Raw genomic sequence first — 21,911 nt, forward strand, 5'->3', positions numbered from 1 at the left:
GGGAAGGCCGCGCGCTTTCCTCTGGGAGTTGTAGTCCGCTGGCGGGCGAGTGGCATGGTCGACTCCAGGCGAGGGACTACAAGTCCCAGGCGTCCCCGCGGCCGCCATCGCACAGTCTCCAAGCCCCCTGCCCGGAGGAGGGGGCTACATTGTGTCTATTGTAGCTTTTGGCCGCCTCTTCGGGAGACCTTCTCGGGACGGTGAAATCGGGCCTGAAAAGCATGGCTGATGAGCAGGAAATCATGTGCAAGCTGGAGAGCATCAAAGAGATCAGGTGAGCAGCGAGGGCATCGAGGGACCCCCGGCCCAGCAGCCCTGGCGGCAACTGCCCCCTCCCGCCCCCGCCCCTGCCCCCGAGAGAAAGAAGGTGTGAGCTTGAGGGGTGGGAGGGGGAGGATGCCCAGTGATGGCTGGGCTTGCACACATCTGTCCATCTGTGCTTCTCCGGAGCATCTGACGAGGCAGGGCTTGCTTCTTAAAGATGCTCTCTTGCCTGGGCCACTTGAACCTCTTCCCGCCCCTCTGGTCCCAGGAGAGAGGAAACCTATCCCACAGTCCCCTGCCCTGCCGGCCCTTAGAGAGCTTGAAAATCCCTGGAAGGCTAGCGGATTGCTCTCGTTGACAGGGTAGAGTGGATGGAATCAAGAGACCTGAGTTCAAATCTTGTCTTGGACATTACCCCCCCCCCCCCAATGATCTTGGCCAAGTCATTTCCCTCCTCTGAACTGTAGTTCTTTCCTCTCAAAGATGCTAGGCGTGGAAGAGGTGATCTCAAAGACCCTTTCTACCTTTCAGCTCTCTCAAACTACACTTTTGGAGAAGATAACGTGCCCCGAGTTTAATGCTAGTACCTTCCCTCCCTCAATCATCCCCAGTTCATTGCATACATAGCTTGTTTGTACATAGTTGCTGGCATGTCATCTCCCCTGTTAGACTGGAAACTCTTTGAGGGCAGGGGTTGTCCTTTTCGATCTTTCTTTGTGGAAGGGAAGACAATGTTGGGCACGGGGAAGGGAGCCCCCTAACTTGAAACCAGATGACCTGACTTTGATTGCTTGCCCTGGTATGTACTGGCAGCCAAGCATTTCTTAAGTTCCCACACTGTGCTAGGCCCTGGGGATGAGGATACAAAGAAAGTTAAAAACCCTCCCTTGGGACAGCTAGGTGGCGCTGCAGTGGATAAAGCACCGGCCCTGGATTCAGGAGGACCTGAGTTCAAATTTGGCCTCAGACACTAGACACTTAACTTGCTGTGTGACCCTGGGCAAGTCACTTAACCCTTATTGCCCCAGCAAAAACAAAACAAAACAAAACAAAAAACTTCCCACTTCCTCCCCTCAAAGAGTTTAGAGCCTACCCTGGGGAAGTCAGGAGCCCTCATTTTGAAATCCCAGGACCTGAATTCAAATCCTTTTTCTATTACTACCCATGTGCCTCTGGCTAAGTCACTGTTCCCCCTCTGGGATTCAGTTTCTCATCTATGTCCTCTGGGTGTGTTTCTCTATATGTATGAATCTGCACATATCAAATATGCTATTGGGGTAAGGGTAGAAGGGGAGGCACTAGCCCACCTATGATGATCATAATAAGCCTCATGTAGAAGATGACCCTTGAGTTGAGCTTAGAAGGAAACCAGAGATCCACTGGGGTGGGGGTGGGGGAGGATTCCAGGCCTCTGCAGGCACAGAGATAGGTGATGGAGTGTTCTGTATGAGAAACAGCAAGGTGAATGGAGCAGAGAATATATAAAAGGAAGTCCTGGATAATAAGGCCAGATAAGATGCTCTGCCTCATTTTCATGAGGGGTCTCTTCCTGGAATTCAATATAGTCAACAAACATTTCTTAAGTGCCTACTATGCTCAAAGTCAAGTGCCCAGTGATGGGGAAACAACTATTAAAAAATAACATCATCTACACGTTGGAGAATGTAAGTTTCTTGAGGTCAGGAACTGTTTCATTTTTGTCTTTGTATCTCCAGCACCCAGCCAAGTGACTAGCACATAGTAGGTGCTTGTTGACTGTTGATTGATCGAAGAAACTTACATTTGACTGGGTTATTTCTGTGTTAGTGAGCCACAAAGGCAATTATCCTTTCTATTGCTAACCAATCCAGTCAATTACTTTGCTTGAGAAATTTAAACAAAGCCCAGGAACATGAAAAACATCTTTGTTTTTTGCACTATCCATTAGTATCCCACTTATATAATCAGCTTCTCCTAAAATAATAGAAAACAACCTCTCTCAGCCTTGATTTCATCATCTGTAAACAAGTAGTTATGACTTCAAGTGTTGCAGAACTCTCCCTGCCACTGGAGATGAACCCTGGGCCAAGACTCAGTCAGGAAATCCTTGGGAATTTCCTAAGGCCTTTAGAGGTCAAGTAACTTGCCCAAGGGTCACATAGCTAGTGATGATGACAAAGAGGGTGATGGTGGTGGTGGTGGTGGTCATGGAAAGAAGAACTAGCAATTGTATGGCACTTTACAGTTTTCAAATACAGTTATCCCTTTTACATTGTGACTTTTCTCATCACAGTTTCCATATATAGCCAATCATAGCCAATCGGCATAAGAAACTGAATAGGAATTTGGGGGGAGTTTTGTGGAAGTCGTAGATGGTGAAGTGAAGGCCAGAAGATGACACAGAAAAAAGTTTAAAAACTTAGAAAAGCATAAAATAGATGTATAGTGTGGTTTAACATCAACATATTTTATCTTTTAATGCCATAATAATTCAGACTTCTTCTCTGGTATGAAGGGAGGGCCAAAATCTTTTAGGTGGTTTTTTCAGATCTCAGAGGGCATGGTGCCCCTAATCCCTGAGACGTGGAAGGGATAACTGTATATCTATCATTTGATCCTTACAACAACCCTATGAGGCAGGTGCTATTGTTTCCATTTCACAGATGAGAAAACTGAAGCTTAGAGAGGTTAATTGACTAAGGTCTGAACAGACCAGAATTTGGGGATGAATCTCTTAAGGTGAAATTTAGTAGGGATCAATGTTGCACTTCAGTACAAAAAATAGCAGCTTCACAACTATAAGCTACAAGAGGCATGAGTAGACAGCAGTTGATCTGAAGAAGTTCTGAAGGTTTTAATGCACTATGAGGGCCGAGTGGTGGGATGCTAAATAATCTACAGTTGTCCCTTCTACATCATGACTTTCCTCATCAAGGTTTCAATATGTCATGGGTTGGCATAAGAAATTAAATGGGAATTTTGGACGAGTTTTGTGGAAGTTGGAACATGTGAAGGCCAGCAAAAGTTTAGAAATTCAGAAATTCATAAATTAATTGTATAGTATTGTATGATATCAACAGTTTTTCTTTTCATACCACAATAATTCAGACTTCTACTCAGGTAGGATTTTCCAGATCAAAGGTGGCCACACCCCTAACCCCTGTGTGATCTTTAAAATCTAAATGTGTGGTTGCCTTAATTTAGAAGCTTTGGCACCAGTCTTTGGGTTTTAAGCATTTATTAAAGCATACCAGGTATTCATGTGGAGTTCAGAAAGTTAAGAAAAAGCTTATCTAGCCTAGAGTTCCAGCCTGGTTTGGTTCTTTCTCAAGTCCTCCGCCACGAGCCTGCTTTAATCACGAACACCCCCAAACTGAGTGCGGAAGCTTTTTTATAGGTCCAGAGCATAGGCAGTCATTATACACTGCTTCAAGCTGATTGGCAGGCATCATCCAAATCCACTGGTTCACTGGACTTGAAGGTGGTCTCTAGTTGAGTTCAAAGTCCTTAGGTTCTGAGAACAATACCTCCTTAAGGGCCAGCCAGGTGTGCTTAGAATCTAGTTAACTTGAAGTAGGCTAATCAGCAGTCAATCACTCTCACTTAATTCAATCAGTTTAGATTAATCTCCAGGTGGGCCTTTGAGTATCTGCTAAATCCCATTATTTTATCCCATTTTCCCCTTTGTTTCTTCGAGGAATACAAGTGTTTCCTTGATGAAACACCTGCAATGCAGAAGGGATAACTGTCATTCCACCTTGGGCCACGTTAAAACATACTGGACTTCCAGGAACAGGGAAATGACTTTGATCAGTTGGGAGTGGCCAGAGAAGGGCTGAAAGGATAGGGAAGGGACTTGAATTCTTGATATTCTCAAACTGTAGGAAGGAACTGAAAGAGTTTAGCCTGGTAAAGAGAATACTTTAGGGGGAAATGGATTCTCAAGCCATTTGAAGTCCTATGGGAGGGAAGGATTAGGTTTGCTCTGTTTGGCCCCAGAGAGCAGACTCAGGAGCAGTCTGGGAAAGGAGCAGGAGTCAGTGTAGGCTCAATGTCTGGGAACATTTCCTAACAATTCAAGCCATTCGAATGGTTTGCTTTGAGAGGTGGGGTCTCTCTCTTGGGAGGTCCTCAAGACGACCCATTGTCAGACACATTACAGAGGGGATTCCTTCATATAAGGGTACACTAGATGGCCACTGAAGTCCTTTCCCTGTGACGGTAACCATGAGGTTCTCTCTCCAAGGGCTGGCCTCTTTGTGGCACTAACATCTCTGAGAAGTTTTTAATAACATGTGAAAGACTGCACGGCAAAGACATGGCCCACAACACTCCCAAGCCCAAGCCAGATTCAAATGTCATTGGGAAACATTTAACAAAAGAAATAAAAATACAGTACAACTTAGATAATGTTACTATGTGGTTTTCTAAGTCAATATGCAGCCCTCAGGGATCCTTATGTATCCCTTGGTAGCCCTTCTTTCTAATTGAGTTTGACACCACTGGTAGTGGCTAGGGACTGGGACTGTGGTGGGGTGGGGGGGAGGAGTGCAGTCATGAAGCACTGGGATCTTCTTTCAGACCTTAAGAGCTAACCAAGTCACTTCCCTTTATATCTATAAGATAAAGAGGTTGGACCAGATGGCTTCTAACATCCTTTCCAGTTATCAATCTGGGATTATCTGAGTGTTTGGCCTTTCTATTGTTCTGTCCTGTCCTGTCCTGTCCTGTCCTGTCCTGTCCTTTCGTCTCCTATCCTTTCCTGTCCTGTCCTGTCCTTTCGTCTCCTATCCTTTCCTTTCCTTTCCTTTCCTTTCCTTTCCTTTCCTTTCCTTTCCTTTCCTTTCCTTTCCTTTCCTTTCCTTTCCTTTCCTTTCCTTTCCTTTCCTTTCCTTTCCTTTCCTTTCCTTTCCTGTCCTGTCCTGTCCTGTCCTGTCCTGTCCTGTCCTGTCCTGTCCTGCCCTTTCCTGTCCTGTCCTATCCTGTCCTGTCCTGTCTGGTCCTTTCCTGTCTGGTCCCTTCCTGTCTGGTCCCTTCCTGTCCTGTCCTGACCTTTCCTATCCTGTCCTGTCTGGTCCTGTCCTGTCTGGTCCCTTCCTGTCCGGTCCCTTCCTGTCCTGTCCTGTCCTTTCCTGTCCTGTTCCTTCCTGTCCTGTCTTTTCCTGTCCTGTCCCTTCCTGTCCTTTCCTGTCCTGTCCCTTCCTGTCCTTTCCTGTCCTGTCCCTTCCTGTCCTTTCCTGTGTAGTCCCGTCTGGTCCTTTCCTGTCCTGTACTTTCCTGTCCTTTCCTTTCCTGTCCTGCCCTGTCTTGTCCTGTCCTGTCCTTTCCTCTCCTGTCCTGTCCTGTACTTTCCTGTCCTTTTCTGTCCTGTCCTGTCCTTTCCTGTCCTTTCCTGTACTGTCCTTTCCTGAAGGACAAACAACTATTGCCAGTCTTGATACTTCATGGTACAGATAAATCCTTAGTACAAAACTTGTCAAACAAAAGAAATATTTTCTTCAGCACTATGAATATTGCCTATATGGATAAATGAAAAAATCCATGTGTGTGCTGGAAATTTTATTTCCTATTGTGGGCAAACTTTTATATTTCAGTTTAAGATCTGACAACCAAATGTACCCATGACATTTTCCTAATTTACATTGTAATTAAGACGACTATATTAGTCCAGTCAAATGATCTTCTAAACAAATTTTTAAAGCAAAAATAATTGTCAGGGCCCTTTATCTAGCAGTCTTCATAAATACAGTATTTTTTCCGTGTGTGTGTGTGTGTGTGTGTGTGTGTGTGTGTGTGTGTGTGTGTGGCAATGAGGGTTAAGTGACTTGCCCAGGGTCACACAGCCAGTAAGTGTTAAGTGTCTGAGGCCGGATTTGAACTCAGGTCTTCCTGACTCCAGGGCCGGTGCTCTACCCACTGCGCCACCTAGCTGCCCCAATACAGTATTTTTTAAAAGTACAAATTCTACTTTTTTGATCATCTGTAACAATGTCAACAAGACAAGTATCAAGTCTCTAAGGCTAGATTTGAACTCAGGTCCTTCTGACTTCAGGATCAGTGCTCTAGCCACTACTCCACCTAGTTGCCCCCCTATTATCTTTCTTTTTTTTTTTTTTTTTTTTTTTTGCAGGGCAATGGGGGTTAAGTGACTTGCCCAGGGTCACACAGCTAGTAAGTGTCAAGTGTCTGAGGCCGGATTTGAACTCAGGTCCTCCTGAATCCAGGGCCGGTGCTTTATCCACTGTGCCACCTAGCTGCCCCCCCCCATTGTCTTTCTAACTAGAAAGGAGGTTAATTGACAGAGGCTTAGAGAGCCCAAACTAGACACAGTAGACTTGATTAGCTCTTAGTTACTTACAATGCATACCATGACATCAGGTACTTAAGAAGTTTTCTGTATTCAGCTTAGAAGGTCGAATTTGTCCATGGTTTTTAGGTACCCGCTGTGAAACAGTCACATATTTTCACCTTCCAGGTCAAGGGCTCCATAAGCCATTAACTGGTTCAGATGACAATGATCATCCACTCTTCCAGCTGGTAAACATTCCATTTCAAAACCTCGATTATCATGGTGACCTACAATTACAAAGTGGAAGCTTGCCGACATTGTCTCCTGTGTACAGGACTGAGCGTGTGGCGGCCACATCAGCCACCCTCCTTACTTAGACAATCAGGCCCCCACTAGAACCTAGAATGTTTTTAGTCATAAAGTTTCGGCTCTGCGGTCAGTTGGGATAAACCAGCTTCATGGAGCCTTGAGGGGAGGGCTGCAACCAGGGCCTCTTCCCAGGACCCTGACATGCTCCCTTCTCCTCTCTTCCCAGGATGCCAGCACAGGGGTGAGGGGCCCTAGTACACTTCCTGTGGGGCATCCATTTTGGGAAGGAAGCCCTTCCCTTGGCTTTTCCAGTGGCTTCTATCTCTCCTCACTCTGAACTTGTCCCCAGATGTTAGAATTACTAGTTATGGCTCTGACGTTTGAAAAGGTCAAGAGAGGTGATTTCTGAGTAAAATACAAATTAAAACATTTTTATTAGTAATTCTAGCATATTATTAATGTACTTGATCAGTGACACTCTTGAATGCCAAAGACCCCTCCTGGAACCCCGTCAGTGTTCATATGCCATTGGAAGAGCAGGTGCTCCTGAGGGGGGAGACAATTGACTCTCATTGTTTAACAAATAATGGGGGGGCAGCTAGGTGGCGCTGCAGTGGATAAAGCATTGGCCCTGTATTCAGGAGGACTTGAGTTCAAATTTGGCCTCAGCCACTTGATACTAGCTGTGTGAGCCTGGGCAACTCATTTAACCCTTATTGCCCTGCAAAAAAACCCAAAATAAAACCAAAAACCATAATGAGAGAGAATGAATATTGTAATGAGAGGCGGGTCTATTCTAATGAGAGGCTGGGGGAATGTGACTTTGATTATGTCATTTGCTTCCAAATTATCCTCAGCCTTGGGCAATCTAATCAAAGAATTTATTCCCACCTAAACCTGAGTAGAACACAAAGATCTTCCCCTCCTGGGTGGGGTCTAAACAAGACTGAGGAGGAATGGCCTTCAGAAGGGGATGAATGCTGTGTCTCCCCCATATTAACAATGACTTATTTAATAATCATTTCCTGGGGCAGCTAGGTGGCACAGTGGATAGAGCACTGGCCCTGGAGTCAGGAGGATCTGAGTTCAAATCCGGACTCAGACACGTGACACTAGCTGTGTGACCCTGGGCAAGTCACATAACCCCAATTGCCTCACCAAAAAAAAAAAATCACTTTTCTCCTGGCTCTTGAGGAGAGGGGAGCCAGGGACTGGGTAGGGAGATCTAGGTGTGAATCCTTCCTCCTCTCTAGGCCTCAGTTTCTTCCCCAGTAAAATAGTAGGTGCTTAATAAATGATGATTGATTTCAGTCCAAGCCCCTCATTTTACATAGGTAGAAACTGAAGCTAAGAGAGGACAAGGGGCTTGGGATTATAGAATGTCAGGGCTGGATAGGACCTTACAGATCGATTCCCTTATTTTACAGAGAAGGAAACTGAGGCCCAAAGGGGGAAAGGAACTTGGGCCCCCCCCCACTAAAATGTAAACCTCCTAAGGATGGTGATTGTCCTGTTTATGTGGTTCCCACAAAGGAATCCCCTAAACCCAGTGAAAGGAAGAACTTCTGATTGGTTCAAAAGCAGAAAGGAGGGACAGCTAGGTGGCCCAGTGGATAGAGCACCGGCCCTGGAGTCAGGAGGACCTGAGTTCCAATCCAGCCTCAAACACTTAACACTTACTAGCTGTGTGACCCTGGGCAAGTCACTTAACCCCAATTGCCTCACAAACAAAACAAAAGCAGAAAGGAAAGTAGTGAATTCCCCATCACCAGAAGTCTTAGGAGACTGTAAGGCCAAGTAGTGAGTTCCCCATCACCAAGGGTCTTTGGCCCAGTTATTGGGTATGGTGTAGACTGGATTTCTGCTGAGGTCCAGGTTTGATGAGAAGCTAGCCCTTTGGCTCTGAGTTTCTGTAATTCTAATCCCTGAATTTCAGAAGCAGCACTGTCCCTTGAAGTCCACCTTTTACTTCTCAGAATCATGGGATCATAGACTGAGAGCTAGAAGGGACCTTAGAATTCCAAACACTTTGTTTTTACAGAAGGGGAAACTGAGGCCCATGGAAGTAAAATTACATGCACAAGGTCACATAACTTGTAAGTATCTGGGGGGAGCTTTCAATCCAAGTCTTCCTGACTTCACCACCAGTGCCCTATGCACTTCTTCCATGATTCATATTTGCTAGTTGCTTATAGGTGAGACACCTCTCTCCACATGTTACCTTTGGCTGCTTCCTGTCCCTACAAAATTCCTTTGTATGTCATGGACAAGAACGGGGCAGGGAGTGGCATAGATTGAGTTTGCCCATCCCAGGAAGGAAGCTGCACTGGGCCATTCTAGGAAGTACCAGTGGAAGGGACACTTTCATCCTGATTGTAATTGTTTGTGCTTATGCCACCTTAAGTGAATTGTGGGCATATTGGACAAATGGGGCTCAGCCCCAGACAATGCCTTAATGTATGCATTGACTTGTGCTAATCATTATTTTCATCATCTGTAACCTGAACCTGGGAACTCAAGTGGCCAATTGAGTGGGCAGAGCATTGAGCTCCTGCATCCGGGCTGGGGTTGATCTCTTCAGATCTTTAGTATGGCAAATGAAGGAGTAGAAAGAGCTCCAGGTTTGGGCAAGAGACCTGGGTTCGAATCTAGCTTTGGCACTTACAGATGGGGAAACTGAGGTCCGGGGAAGTGACTTGTCAAAGGTCATACACCTCTGAGGTGTCTGAGTTGGAATTCAGACCTAGGTCTTTGAAGCTCTCTCCACTACTCCACGACACGTCCTGGAAGAGAGTTTAATGAGTCTGTTCATTTTCCCAATGAAGAAACAAACCAAGAGAAAAGTGATTCACTCAAGGTCACCCAGTGATTTAATGACTGTTCTCCTCTCCCCCCCCCCCACAGCCCCAGTGGAGTAGAAGCTCCTTGAGGGCAGGAACTGTTCCCTTTTTGTCTTTATGTCCCTAGCCCTTAGCACAGGGCTTGGAACATAGCTCAATACATGCATGGGGAAAGTGGATCGAGCCAGAACTAGAACCCAGATCTCCTGAGGCTGGGTCCAGGCCTAGGCCCTAGTTCTTTTTTTTTTTTTTCATTTTTTTTGCAGGGCAATGAGGGTTAATTGACTTGCCCAGAGTCACACAGCTAGCAAGTGTCAAGTGTCTGAGCCTGGATTTGAACTCAGGTCCTCCTGAATCCAAGGCCAGTGCTTTACCCATTGTGCCACCTAGCTGCCCTCTAGGCCCTAGTTCTATGTCACCATCCTACCACTTTTGTTTTCTGATTCTAAATCTATGTCACCTTGGGAAGTAATTTCATCAAATCTGCACCTCAGTTTCCTCATCTGTAAAACGAGTGGGGTTAGACTTGATCTCTAATGTCTCTTCAAGCTCTAAATGTGTGATCTTAATGAAATATGTGAAGGGTGGTCAGCTGTTCTCTACTGAGGATGGAAAAGGAATACACACACACACATATATGTATGTGTCCATTCCTATACATTGATGGATGGGCTGTCACAGGGTAGAGGGATTAGCCTCCTTCTGCTTGGCCTCAGAGGACAGAACCAGAGATGATGGGTGGAAGCCAATTGAGATCTGATATCAGGTAATTAGAACTGTCTCAAAGAGCAAAGGGAGGTCATGGGAATGGGGTGACAGAACAGGGGTCATTCTTGTTCAGGTAGGGGTTGGACCAGGTAGCCTCTGGGGGCTCATCCATCTCTGAGGACATGGCTTTGAGCTGCAGCCTACATGGAATTCAGTGAAAACCTGAAGAAGTCAATAAGGAGGGCTCTGAAAATATTGCATCAGAGAAGCAGAGGCTGAGATCAGGAAGACCTGGGTTCCAGGCCCACCTCTGACATGTGTTGTCTGTGTGATCCTGGGATCTGCCCTGGCCTGTCTGTGCCCCAAGTTGTCTTGGGGAGTTTCTCACCAAGTCATTCCCCATGCCAATGAGATCACAGGTTTGAGACATTTTTTAATGGGCTGGGGATAAAAGATTTTAAAAAAAGAACAACCAGGGCAGCTAGGTGGCACAGTGGATAAAGCACCAGCCCTGGATTCAGGAGGACCTGAGTTCAAATCCATCCTCAGACACTTGACACTAGCTGTGTGACCCTGGGCAAGTCACTTAATCCTCATTGCCCTGCAAAAAAAAAAAAGAAAAGAAAAAGAAAGAACAACCCAACAACATATACACATAGAATTTAATTTTAATATATAGAATAGATACTTTTTATATATTTTATATATAGAATATATTTATATATCTAATTTAAATGTAATAATATATAATATTAAATATATATGTATACACAGATATACATATGTGTTGTTAAAGGAAGACCCCAGCCCCCAAAAGAGGGGACCCTAAATGAAAGAGTCTGATCACAGATTACAAGTGTTTATTGTCTGAGAAGAGCTTGCAAAGGAGCAGAGAGGAAGAGAGAGTTCTCAGCAGCTCAAAAGGGGAGTGGAAAAGGATGAGATATTTATGATTTCAAGAGGCTTTCAAGCAGGGATCAGGGTTATTGGGGGAGATGTATATAGACACAATAAACCAGGGGGCAGGATGTTTAGAAAGTCCCGAGTCTGCAACTATTGCCCCAGGTTGTTTTTGAGCTGGTCAAGGCTGGCTCTATGGTCTCTGGCAGCTGCAGGCATCTCCAAATTCCACTCGAGTTTACTCACCAAGGATTGCTGGTATGTCAAGCAGCCCTGGGCCTCAGAAATCCTTCTGATTGGGTAATTATCCTGCTCCCCTGTGAAGAAGGGAAGTTCTAACATATTGTATAGTCATGACAGAGCCCATGTTCACAGTATGTACATGAATATAAATAAAGTGATATGGGAAGGAACATTAACAACTAGAGGAAATGAGGCAATCAGTCAACAAACACTGGGCTTGGTGCTGGGGATGCAAAGACAAAAATAACGCCCCCTGCAGGATAGATATTTCTTTTATCTACTTCTGTCCATAGTCATAAGAGAGAGATAAAAGAACCAGAGAACTAGGAGCGGTGTGGAGAAGTCACAGAGATGCATATTTCAGTGTCCTGTAAGGGAAAGCTTTCTTTTTTTTTTTTTAATGTATGAGGTATTTTATTTTTTCCGTTACATGTAAAGATAGTTCTCAACTTTTGTTTATACATGCTTTACAATTTCAGATTTTTCTCCCTCCCTCCCCTCCCTCCCCCCTCCCCTAGACAGCAAGTAATCTGATATAGGTTATATCTATATATCTCTATACATATACATATATATATATATATACACACACATATATATATACACATAATAACATTAATCCTATTTCTGCATTAATCCTGTTACAAGAGAAAGAATCAGAGCAGTGATGCGAAACCTCAAAATAGAAAAAAAAAAACCAACAGCACCCAAAACAAAAGAAATAATATGGTTCAATCAGCATCTATACTCCACAGTTCTTTCTTTCTTTTTTTTTTCTTGTTGTTGGAGATCCTCTTCTATCATGAGTTCCCTGGAACTCTTCTGTACCATTGCATTGGTGAGAAGAATATAGTCCATCACAGTAGGTCAACACTCAATGTTGATGATACTGTGTACAATGTTCTTCTGGTTCTGCTCATCTCACTCATCATCAGCTCACGTAAGACCCTTAAGGGAAAGCTTTCTAAGGGTCATAGCCATTTACAAATGGAATGGGCTGCCTCAGTAGGGAGAGAGCTTCCTGTCACTGGAGCCGGTCAAATGGAGGGTGGATGATGATTTTTTGGGGATATTGGATAGGGCATTCTGGCTCAGGTTCTGGTTGGACTAGATATTCCAGTTCTGAGTTTATGTGATCATGTAATCCAGCCTTGTCATTGTACAGAGGAGGGAACTAAGATTTTGTGCCTCAGTTCCCTTATCTGTAATATAATACTTCCCAGGGGGCTGTAAGACACATACTTTGGAATCTTCAAGTTCTATAGAAATGTGAGTTATTATTTATGCACAGAGAAATGACTTGCCCAAGGTCATGCAGCTAGTAAAGTTATGGAAACATTGTGCGGAGGGGTGGAAGGGAATGAACATTTGTGAAACACCTATGATGTGCTAGCTATGGGCAGCTAGGTGGTGCAGTGGGAAGAGCCCTGGGCTTGGGATCAGGAAGACTCATCTTCATGAGTTCAAATCCAGCCTCAGACATTTACTAGCTGTGTGACCTTGGGCAAGTCACTTTACCCTGTTTGCCTCAGTTTCCTCATGTGTAAAACGAACTGGAGAAGGCCAACCAAACCAGTATCTTTGTCAAGAAAACCCCTAGATGGCGATATGGAGAGCAGGACATGAATGTGTCATGAATCATGTTGAGCAACCAGGTACTTTGATTCCTGCCTCTGATTATCTCTGGAGGGCCCTTCCAAGTCGTGGATTCTTGGTCCAATATTGTGCTTTTAGCCTGTTCTCATGTTCTGATACTACAGGAATAAGACCATGCAGATGGAGAAGATCAAGGCCCGACTGAAGGCAGAGTTTGAAGCCCTCGAGTCAGAGGAACGGCATCTGAAGGAATATAAGCAAGAGATGGATCTCTTGCTACAGGAAAAGATGGCCCATGTGGAGGAACTGCGTCTGATCCACGCGGATATCAACGTGGTGTGTGGCGGGCAAGTAGTGTAGGACAGACTAGCAATGGGTTCTAGCATCAACCTGGGCTCTACTTGAGCATTTGGTTCCCTTGTTCCATAAGCAGAAGGGCTTCCCTTGGCTGGGGTAACTTGATAGGAAAGTGCTTCAGGGATTTTAAGAATGCTAATGATGTAGCCAGAGAATAGATCATGTGAACTACTGGGCATCTTTGAAAACATTTTTATTGATACCCTTTATTATTACACCACCCTCATTTGTGAATATATCCTTCCCCTAGCCAGAGATCCATCCCTTGTTATAAAGAATAACAAAAGAAAGGGGAGGGGAGCAGTTCAGCCAAACCAACCAACACATGAGTTGTGCCTGGTGTTCTATACAGCATTCACTACCCATCACCTCTGCAAAGAAGGGGGAGAGGTGCTTTTTCTTGCCTCTTCTCCAGGACTGAGCTTCTTGGCTATTAGAACTCTGTCATTTGGCTTGTTTTTTCATTTGTTCTTTCCATTTTCATTGTTGCAGTACTGGATATTGTTTTTGTGGCTTGCTGACTTCTCTCTGCATCAGTTCATATAAGTCTTCCCATACTTCTCTGAATTCTTCATATCCAACTTTTTTTTTTTTGCATAGCAGTAGAGGTTAAGTGACTTGCCCAGGGTCACACAGCTAATATGTCAAGTGTCTGAGACCGGATTTGAACTCAGGTCTTCCTGAATCCAGGGCCCGTACTTTATCTACTGCAGTGCCACCTAGCTGCCCCCATATCCATCATTTCTTAGAGTACAGTGCTGTTCCATACATTCATTTGCCACGATTTGTTTAGCCATTCTCCAGTCAATGGACATCTACTTTATCTCCAATTCTTTGCTACTACAAAGAGTGCTACTATAACTATTTTGGCATATTTATATTTTTTTACTGGTCTCATAGGGTATATGCCTAGCAGTAGACTCTCTGGGTCAAAGAGTATAGACATTGAAACCACTTTATTTGCATAATTCCAAATTCCTTTCTAGAATACTTGGATTAGCTAACAGTGTCACCAATAGTGCAGTAGTGTGCCCATCTTCCCATGACCTCTCCAATATTGGCTGTTCCTATCTTTTGACATTTTTGCCAATTTACCAGGTGTGGGGAAAAACCTTGGAGTTCTTCTTTTTTTCTTTTTTTTGTGGGGCAGTGAGGGTTAAATGACTTGCTCAGGGTCACACAGCTAGTAAGTGTCAAGTGTCTGAGGCCAGATTTGAACCCAGGTCCTCCTGAATCCAGGGCTGATACTTTATCTACTGCACCACCTAGCTGCCCCCGGAGTTCTTTTAATTTCCATTTTTCTCATTATGAGGGATTCCTGAGGGTCTTTATCCTACAAGCTCAATCTGAGTGTCCAGCTAACTCAGTCTTAGGATGGATTTGGAGTTAGAGAACTTGGGTTCAAATCTTGGCTTCGCTACTTTGAGCTTATCACTTTCTACCTCTGGGACTTGGGTTTCCTCACTGAAAAATGAGGAGAGTTGGTATAGAAAACCTCAAAAGTCCCTTCTAGGTCCAAAAGCATATGAGCCTATGAAATTAAAGAATTGCTAACATTTCAGAATTGACCATATTCACATGCTTCCCCTTGTGTCTTCATGTTGCTCATGTACCCCCATATCATTGCCACAGATCCTGCCCATTTCTCCCTTTTGAAACCCATCCTTTCTTCATGGCCTGGCTTCAGTTTGCCAAGCAACCTTCTATGTTTTGTGGTCACATTTCTTTTTTGAGTTGTGGTCCAGGGTATTGTCTTGGCATTTAATTTGACAGGTGAGAAATCAGACAGCATGGGGGAGGGCTAGCAACAGTTACCTGGAGGGATGCTGGGAGTGGAAACCCAGGGTCTTGCTGGTCAGCTGCTCTCCTTTTCCTGTTCCTATCCCCCTGGGCCAGATGGAGAACACCATCAAACAGTCAGAGAATGACCTCAACAAATTGCTGGAGTCCACCCGGCGGCTGCATGATGAGTATAAGCCCCTAAAAGAGCATGTGGATGCTCTCCGCATGACCCTGGGCCTACAGAGGCTTCCAGACCTGTGTGAAGAGGAGGAGAAGCTGTCCCTGGAGTAAGTGGCTCTAGCCCTGTTGCTGAGCCCCCTGACAGGGAGCTTGGGAGGTGGGATGCAGAAGGCTGAGCTTCCTGGGAGATTAGGGCCTCATCTTTCTGAGGAAGGACAGTCTTGTCCAGGGACCCTTCCAGAGGTTGTGTTCCTGGGGCACTGGTGGGCTGGGGGGCCTACCATCATGCTGACCCTTTCCCGGGGTTGGGACAGGGCCAGAGTAGTGATGGCCTAAGCCTTGGTTACTGCCCAGTAGCCTAGTGGTTAGGTAAAAGATCAAGGTGGTTCTTCCTGACCATGGAACAACCCAGCCAACTTCTTCCTCCTCCCCTCCCCCATCCCACCCCCTCCAAGTTACTTCGAGAAGCAGAAGGCTGAGTGGCAGACGGAGCCTCAGGAGCCACCCATCCCTGAGTCCCTTGCTGCTGCTGCTGCGGCAGCCCAACAGCTACAAGTGGCTAGGAAACAAGACACCAGGCAGACGGCCACATTCAGACAACAGCCCCCACCCATGAAGGTGAGATCAGATGGGGAGGTGAAGGGTGGGATGGGGCTTGGGAAAGTATAGATGGCCTCAGGGCATGGATTCAGGTATGGATGTCATACCTGTAGAGCAGGGAGGGCCTTTAGAACAGTGTCAGAACTCTAGCAGTACCCTAGAACCAGAAGGTCAGGGCTGGGAGGGGCCTTAGAACCCAGAATGTCAGATCTGGGAGGGACCTTAGAATACAGAATGTTAGGACTTGGAGGAACCTTAGAACACAGAATGTCAGAGTTGGGAGGGGTCTTAGAACACAGAATGTCAGAGCTGGGAGGGGCCTTAGAACACAGAATGTCAGAGCTGGGAGAGGCCTTAGAACACAGAATGTCAGGGCTGGGAAGAGCCTTAGAACCCAGAATGTCAGGGCTGGGAAGAGCCTTAGAACCCAGAATGTCAGGGCTGGGAGGAACCTTACAACCCAGAATGTTAGAGCTGGGAGGGACCTTAGAACCCAGAATGTCAGGGCTGGGAGGAACCTTACAATCCAGAATGTCAGAGCTGGGAGGGACCTTAGAACCCAGAATGTCAGGGCTGGGAGGGGCCTTAGAACCCAGAATGTCAGGGCTGGTAGGAACCTTAGAACCCAGAATGTCAGATCTGGGAGGGACCTTAGACCACAGAAGGTCAGAGCTGGGAGGGGCCTTAGAACACAGAATGTCAGGGCTGGGAAGAGCCTTAGAACACAGAATGTCAGATCTGGGAGGGACCTTAGAACACAGAATGTCAGAGCTGGGAGGGGCCTTAGAACACAGAATGTCAGGGCTGGGAGGAACCTTAGAGCCCAGAAGGTCAGGGCTGGGAGGAAACTTAGAACCCAGAATGTCAGAGCTGGGAGAGACCTTAGAACCCAGAATGTCAGAGCTGGGAGGGGCCTTAGAACCCAGAATGTCAGAGCTGGGAGGGGCCTTAGAACACAGAATGTCAGGGCTGGTAGGAACCTTAGAAGACAGAATGTCAGGGCTGGGAGGAGCCTTAGAAGACAGAATGTCAGGGCTGGGAGGAACCTTAGAACACAGAATGTCAGAGCTTGGAGGGGCCTTAGAACACAGAATGTCAGAGCTGGGAGGGGCCTTAGAACACAGAATGTCAGGGCTGGGAAGAGCCTTAGAACCCAGAATGTCAGGGCTGGGAAGAGCCTTAGAACCCAGAATGTCAGGGCTGGGAGGAACCTTACAACCCAGAATGTCAGAGCTGGGAGGGACCTTAGAACCCAGAATGTCAGGGCTGGGAGGAACCTTACAACCCAGAATGTCAGAGCTGGGAGGGACCTTAGAACCCAGAATGTCAGGGCTGGGAGGGGCCTTAGAACCCAGAATGTCAGGGCTGGTAGGAACCTTAGAACCCAGAATGTCAGATCTGGGAGGGACCTTAGAATACAGAATGTTAGGACTTGGAGGAACCTTAGAACACAGAATGTCAGAGTTGGGAGGGGTCTTAGAACACAGAATGTCAGGGCTGGGAGGGACTTTAGACCACAGAAGGTCAGGGCTGGGAAGAGCCTTAGAACCCAGAATGTCAGGGCTGGGAGGAACCTTAGAACCCAGAATGTCAGAGCTGGGAGGGACCTTAGAACCCAGAATGTCAGGGCTGGGAGGGGCCTTAGAACACAGAATGTCAGAGCTGGGAGGGGCCTTAGAACACAGAATGTCAGGGCTGGGAGGGGCCTTAGAACACAGAATGTCAGAGCTGGGAGGGGCCTTAGAACCCAGAATGTCAGGGCTGGGAGGAACCTTAGAACACAGAATGTCAGAGCTGGGAGGGGCCTTAGAACCCAGAATGTCAGAGCTGGGAGGGGCCTTAGAACACAGAATGTCAGGGCTGGGAGGGGCCTTAGAACACAGAATGTCAGGGCTGGGAGGAACCTTAGAACACAGAATGTCAGGGCTGGGAGGGGCCTTAGAACACAGAATGTCAGATCTGGGAGGGACCTTAGAATACACAATGTTAGGACTGGGAGGAAGCTTAGAACACAGAATGTCAGAGTTGGGAGGGGTCTCAGAACACAGAATGTCAGGGCTGGGAGGGACCTTAGACCACAGAAGGTCAGAGCTGGGAGGAACCTTAGAACATAGAATGTCAGAGCTGGGAGGGGCCTTAGAACCCAGAATGTCAGAGCTGGGAGGGGCCTTAGAACACAGAATGTCAGGGCTGGGAAGAGCCTTAGAACCCAGAATGTCAGGGCTGGGAAGAGCCTTAGAACCCAGAATGTCAGGGCTGGGAGGAACCTTACAACCCAGAATGTCAGAGCTGGGAGGGACCTTAGAACCCAGAATGTCAGGGCTGGGAGGAACCTTACAACCCAGAATGTCAGAGCTGGGAGGGACCTTAGAACCCAGAATGTCAGGGCTGGGAGGAACCTTAGAACACAGAATGTCAGAGCTGGGAGGGGCCTTAGAACCCAGAATGTCAGAGCTGGGAGGGGCCTTAGAACCCAGAATGTCAGAGCTGGGAGGGACCTTAGAACACAGAAGGTCAGGGTTGGGAGGGGCCTTAGAACCCAGAATGTCAGAGCTGGGAGGGACCTTAGAACCCAGAATGTCAGGGCTGGTAGGAACCTTAGAACCCAGAATGTCAGAGCTGGGAGAGACCTTAGAACCCAGAATGTCAGAGCTAGCAGGGACCTTAGAACACAGAATGTCAGGGCTGGGAGGGACCTTAGAACACAGAATGTCAGGGCTGGGAGGGGCCTTAGAACACAGAATGTCAGGGCTGGAAGGGACCTTAGAACACAGAAGGTCAGGGCTGGTAGGAACCTTAGAACACAGAATGTCCAAGCTGGGAAGGATGTTAGGTTCTAGGCTTCTTAGATTCATAGACACATGGATGATTGAAGCTGGAAGGGCCTTATGAAAGCATGGAGGCCCAGCCCCCTCCCTTCCACATAATCCAGGGCCTGCAGAGGCCCCTGACCTTCTACCTTCATTCTGCTTCCCCAGGGAGTACCCTTAACTGGGGATTAATTGGAACCCTGGGACGTTTGAGTGTTCCAAGCATTCCAAGGCAGTTTTCTGGTTTGCCTAAAGAGATTAAGTGACCCATCCCAAGGTCATAAAAAGAATTAACAACAGATCTGGCCTGTTGGGTCTCCTTTGACCCAGTTCAATTTGGCAAACATCTATTAAGGACCTACTGTGAACCAGGCACTATACTTAGGCACTGGGGCTCCAAAGAGCAAAAAGCAGCAGGGCATCCTAGCAAGAACTTTGCATTCATTCTGTCCCAGGTTGGGGTTGCTCTAGAAATGAGCGCTTAGCTTTAGATATGCTGGCCAGGTCTCATTCCATTATCGATTCCATTTGTCCCCCAGGATACAAGCAAAGCCAGTTGATTCCAGTCTACCCCCAATAGCCTGAGGATTTGGGGCTAAGCCCAGCTTTTCCCAAAGCCTCTCCCTTACCCTGGCCTGCCACAGCCCACTGCCACCACCTAGGGGAATTCCAAGGCAAAGCAAGGTTACAACACCATTGTCCCTCTTGGTCCCTCTATGGCTTCCTTGTAGAGTACTACCATGACTTCTAGGACCCGGCCTTCAGTGGGTTCCTGTCTTTGTGTCCAGAGAGCAGCTTAGCTGATCTCACCATTTTTTCCCCCAAGACTACTGGCATCTTCCCTTCCAAACTTTGATCTTGAGGCTGGCCTGGCAGATTAAGGCTGACTCGTCCTTTCCCCCTTGGGACCCCCAAGTCCTATGCATTCACTCAAGGCTTCTGAGCCTTGGCTCTGCCTCCCCTCAAAGTGGAGCAAGGCAGCTCACTTCCTTTGTTGGGTGTGTCTCCCAGGCATGCCTGTCCTGTCACCAGCAAATCCACCGGAATGCCCCCATCTGCCCTCTGTGCAAAGCCAAGAGCCGCTCTCGGAACCCCAAGAAGCCAAAGAGGAAACAGGATGAATGAAAAGAAGACCCGCCTCATGGAGCTCCCCTGCTCGGAGAGCCCCTTTCCCTTGGCCAGAGTGATTGAGGTCCAGGCGTGAGCGTTCCTCCCCTCCTTCTTCTCCTCCTTCCATTCTTTCCTTCTCCCCTCTGCCCTTCCTCATCTTGTATTTAGTGGGACGGAAGCACAACTCTTCTCTCATGTTCTTATTCCTTCCAGCCCTTGGGATTTGGGGTTAGGAAGACATAAGTTTCAGGTACTAAGGCCTGTGTGTCTGACAGCTCCTCCAGCCCTGATTGCTGCCCCTCCCTTCCCCCTCCCCACTTCAGGATGTCAGGTGGTGGCAGAAGGCATCCAGGGGCCTGATGGGCTAACATCCCTGCCAATGGTGGATAATGGTGGGGTAAGTTGCTGGTTACTCGCAGGGGCCCCGTGTCCCAGATGGGGCTGGCACTCAAGGAATTGTGGGATCAAGGAGGCCCACTGTTCCAGATTCAGGTAGGGGAGGGGTGATGCCGCTCATCAACAGTGGCTACAGCCGAGGGACCTTGGTGCTGTTTGTCCCTTTCGAATTTGGAGAGCTACTGGTCTATTTCCTTCCTCCCTCCTTCTGACTTCATGGGTAGCAGTTGCCTCCAGCAGCCTTTTCATTCTAATTCTCCTCCCGCCCCATGCCTTCCAGTCTTCCTTGGGGCCCAGTCTTAAAGGTGTGTCAAGGTCTTTAAGACCAGGGAAGCAGCTTGCATAACCCACCTACTTCACTTCCTGAACCAGGCCAGTTGGGTGGTCCTCCCTATTGTTTCTCTATTTCCCAGGGCCCTAGATGCTGACCCAGAAGAATGTGGCTGGTCCATTCTTCCTTTCCCTCTCCTTCCCCCAATGGGAGGACCATTCAGTCCTATCCACTTACCCAGCCCCCTGAACCCTTGCAGTGAAACTAATGCCAACACCCCTTTTCCCAGGTGACTCCCTTGTCCACTGCTTGTCCTGGCTGAGTGCCTATTTGTGGCTCTGCACTCCCTGGGAAGGGGCACTAACATTTGTCAGCCTGTTCGCTTGGAAGAACTAATTCCCTTACATTTGATCAATGGTGCTTTTCTGGGAGGCTGAGGCCATGGGAGCTGTTGGGTAGTTCATTCTGGATATTTCCATGGTCCCAGCCCTCATCTTCATTTAGGAGCTGTGCTGTGGATGTGTTGTTATCGCCGTGAGTCAGTCAACCCCTCTGTTAGGCCCCCAACCCCTACCCACCATGCACTTGGGTCAGTAGGAGAGATGGAGGTGGGGGATGGGCCTTTTCCTTCAAGGAAAGCCTATCCTATTAGCCACATGGAGCACCCCCGTCCTCAGGACCTCCTTCCCTGGGGACCATGGTCACAGCTTCTGAGCACACCTCTCCCCTGACATACCATCCCCTCCTGTAAGTAGAAGAGAAAGCTCTGGGCTCCTCTTTGGCATCCAGGTCGCTCTCATGGAGACCTTTCCTGGTGTTAAGAGGGTAGGCCTTGGCCAAGTTTGAGAAAGCTTCAACCCCATGTCCCTGGCAGGGGGCATTTTTTTCCTTCCTTGTTTAATGGTAGTTTTAGTGAGTTGCCCTCAAGGGCCATGTGTTCATAACCCAAAAGGCTCCTCTGCCTCTTGGACTTATGTGTGTTATACCACTTGTCTATACAAATCCTATTAAATAAACATCATTCCAGGTTCTCGTGAACATTCTTTTTCTCTCCCTTCTTCCTACTGGACTTGTGTCTAGGGAAGGCTAGCTTGGATTTGAAGACACCAGGAAGCTGGGAGGGATAGTTAAAACACTTAACAGAAGACCTGTAAGGATCTTGACAGACCAGAGACCCAACTGAATAAAATAGAATTTAAAAAGGATAATAAATGCAAAGTCCTAAATGTAGGTCCAAAAAATCAATTGTACGAATATGAATGAGAGGAGGCATGGCT

At 47.1% G+C, this 21,911-nt stretch overlaps 1 protein-coding gene across 2 annotated transcripts; it reads left to right on the forward strand.

The window, feature by feature from the left end:
- The first annotated feature begins 63 nt into the window (after positions 1–63).
- On the forward strand, positions 64–21,656 carry ZC4H2 (zinc finger C4H2-type containing). Of its 2 annotated transcripts, XM_043973605.1 has the most exons (5): positions 67–274; positions 13,293–13,464; positions 15,382–15,554; positions 15,903–16,065; positions 19,869–21,656. In XM_043973605.1, exons 1-5 carry the CDS (start codon positions 222–224, stop codon positions 19,980–19,982), a joined length of 675 nt encoding a protein of 224 aa, XP_043829540.1. In that variant the 5' UTR covers positions 67–221; the 3' UTR covers positions 19,983–21,656. The 2 variants fall into 2 exon arrangements, with proteins under 2 accessions (XP_043829541.1, XP_043829540.1); XM_043973606.1 differs by lacking the exon at positions 15,903–16,065 and having other exon boundaries at positions 64–274.
- Positions 21,657–21,911: the final 255 nt, after the last annotated feature.

This window comes from Dromiciops gliroides, chromosome X (genome assembly GCF_019393635.1).
Source record: "Dromiciops gliroides isolate mDroGli1 chromosome X, mDroGli1.pri, whole genome shotgun sequence".
Taxonomy (NCBI): Eukaryota; Metazoa; Chordata; class Mammalia; order Microbiotheria; family Microbiotheriidae; genus Dromiciops; species Dromiciops gliroides.

Excerpts from the sequence above, each read along its gene's own strand:
- ZC4H2 (XM_043973605.1), top strand. The coding sequence starts at position 222 with ATGGCTGATGAGCAGGAAATCATGTGCAAGCTGGAGAGCATCAAAGAG. Across the intron at positions 13,465-15,381 it reads TCCACGCGGATATCAACGTG|ATGGAGAACACCATCAAACA; the intron begins GTGTGTGGCGGG and ends CCCCTGGGCCAG. Across the intron at positions 15,555-15,902 it reads GAGGAGAAGCTGTCCCTGGA|TTACTTCGAGAAGCAGAAGG; the intron begins GTAAGTGGCTCT and ends ACCCCCTCCAAG.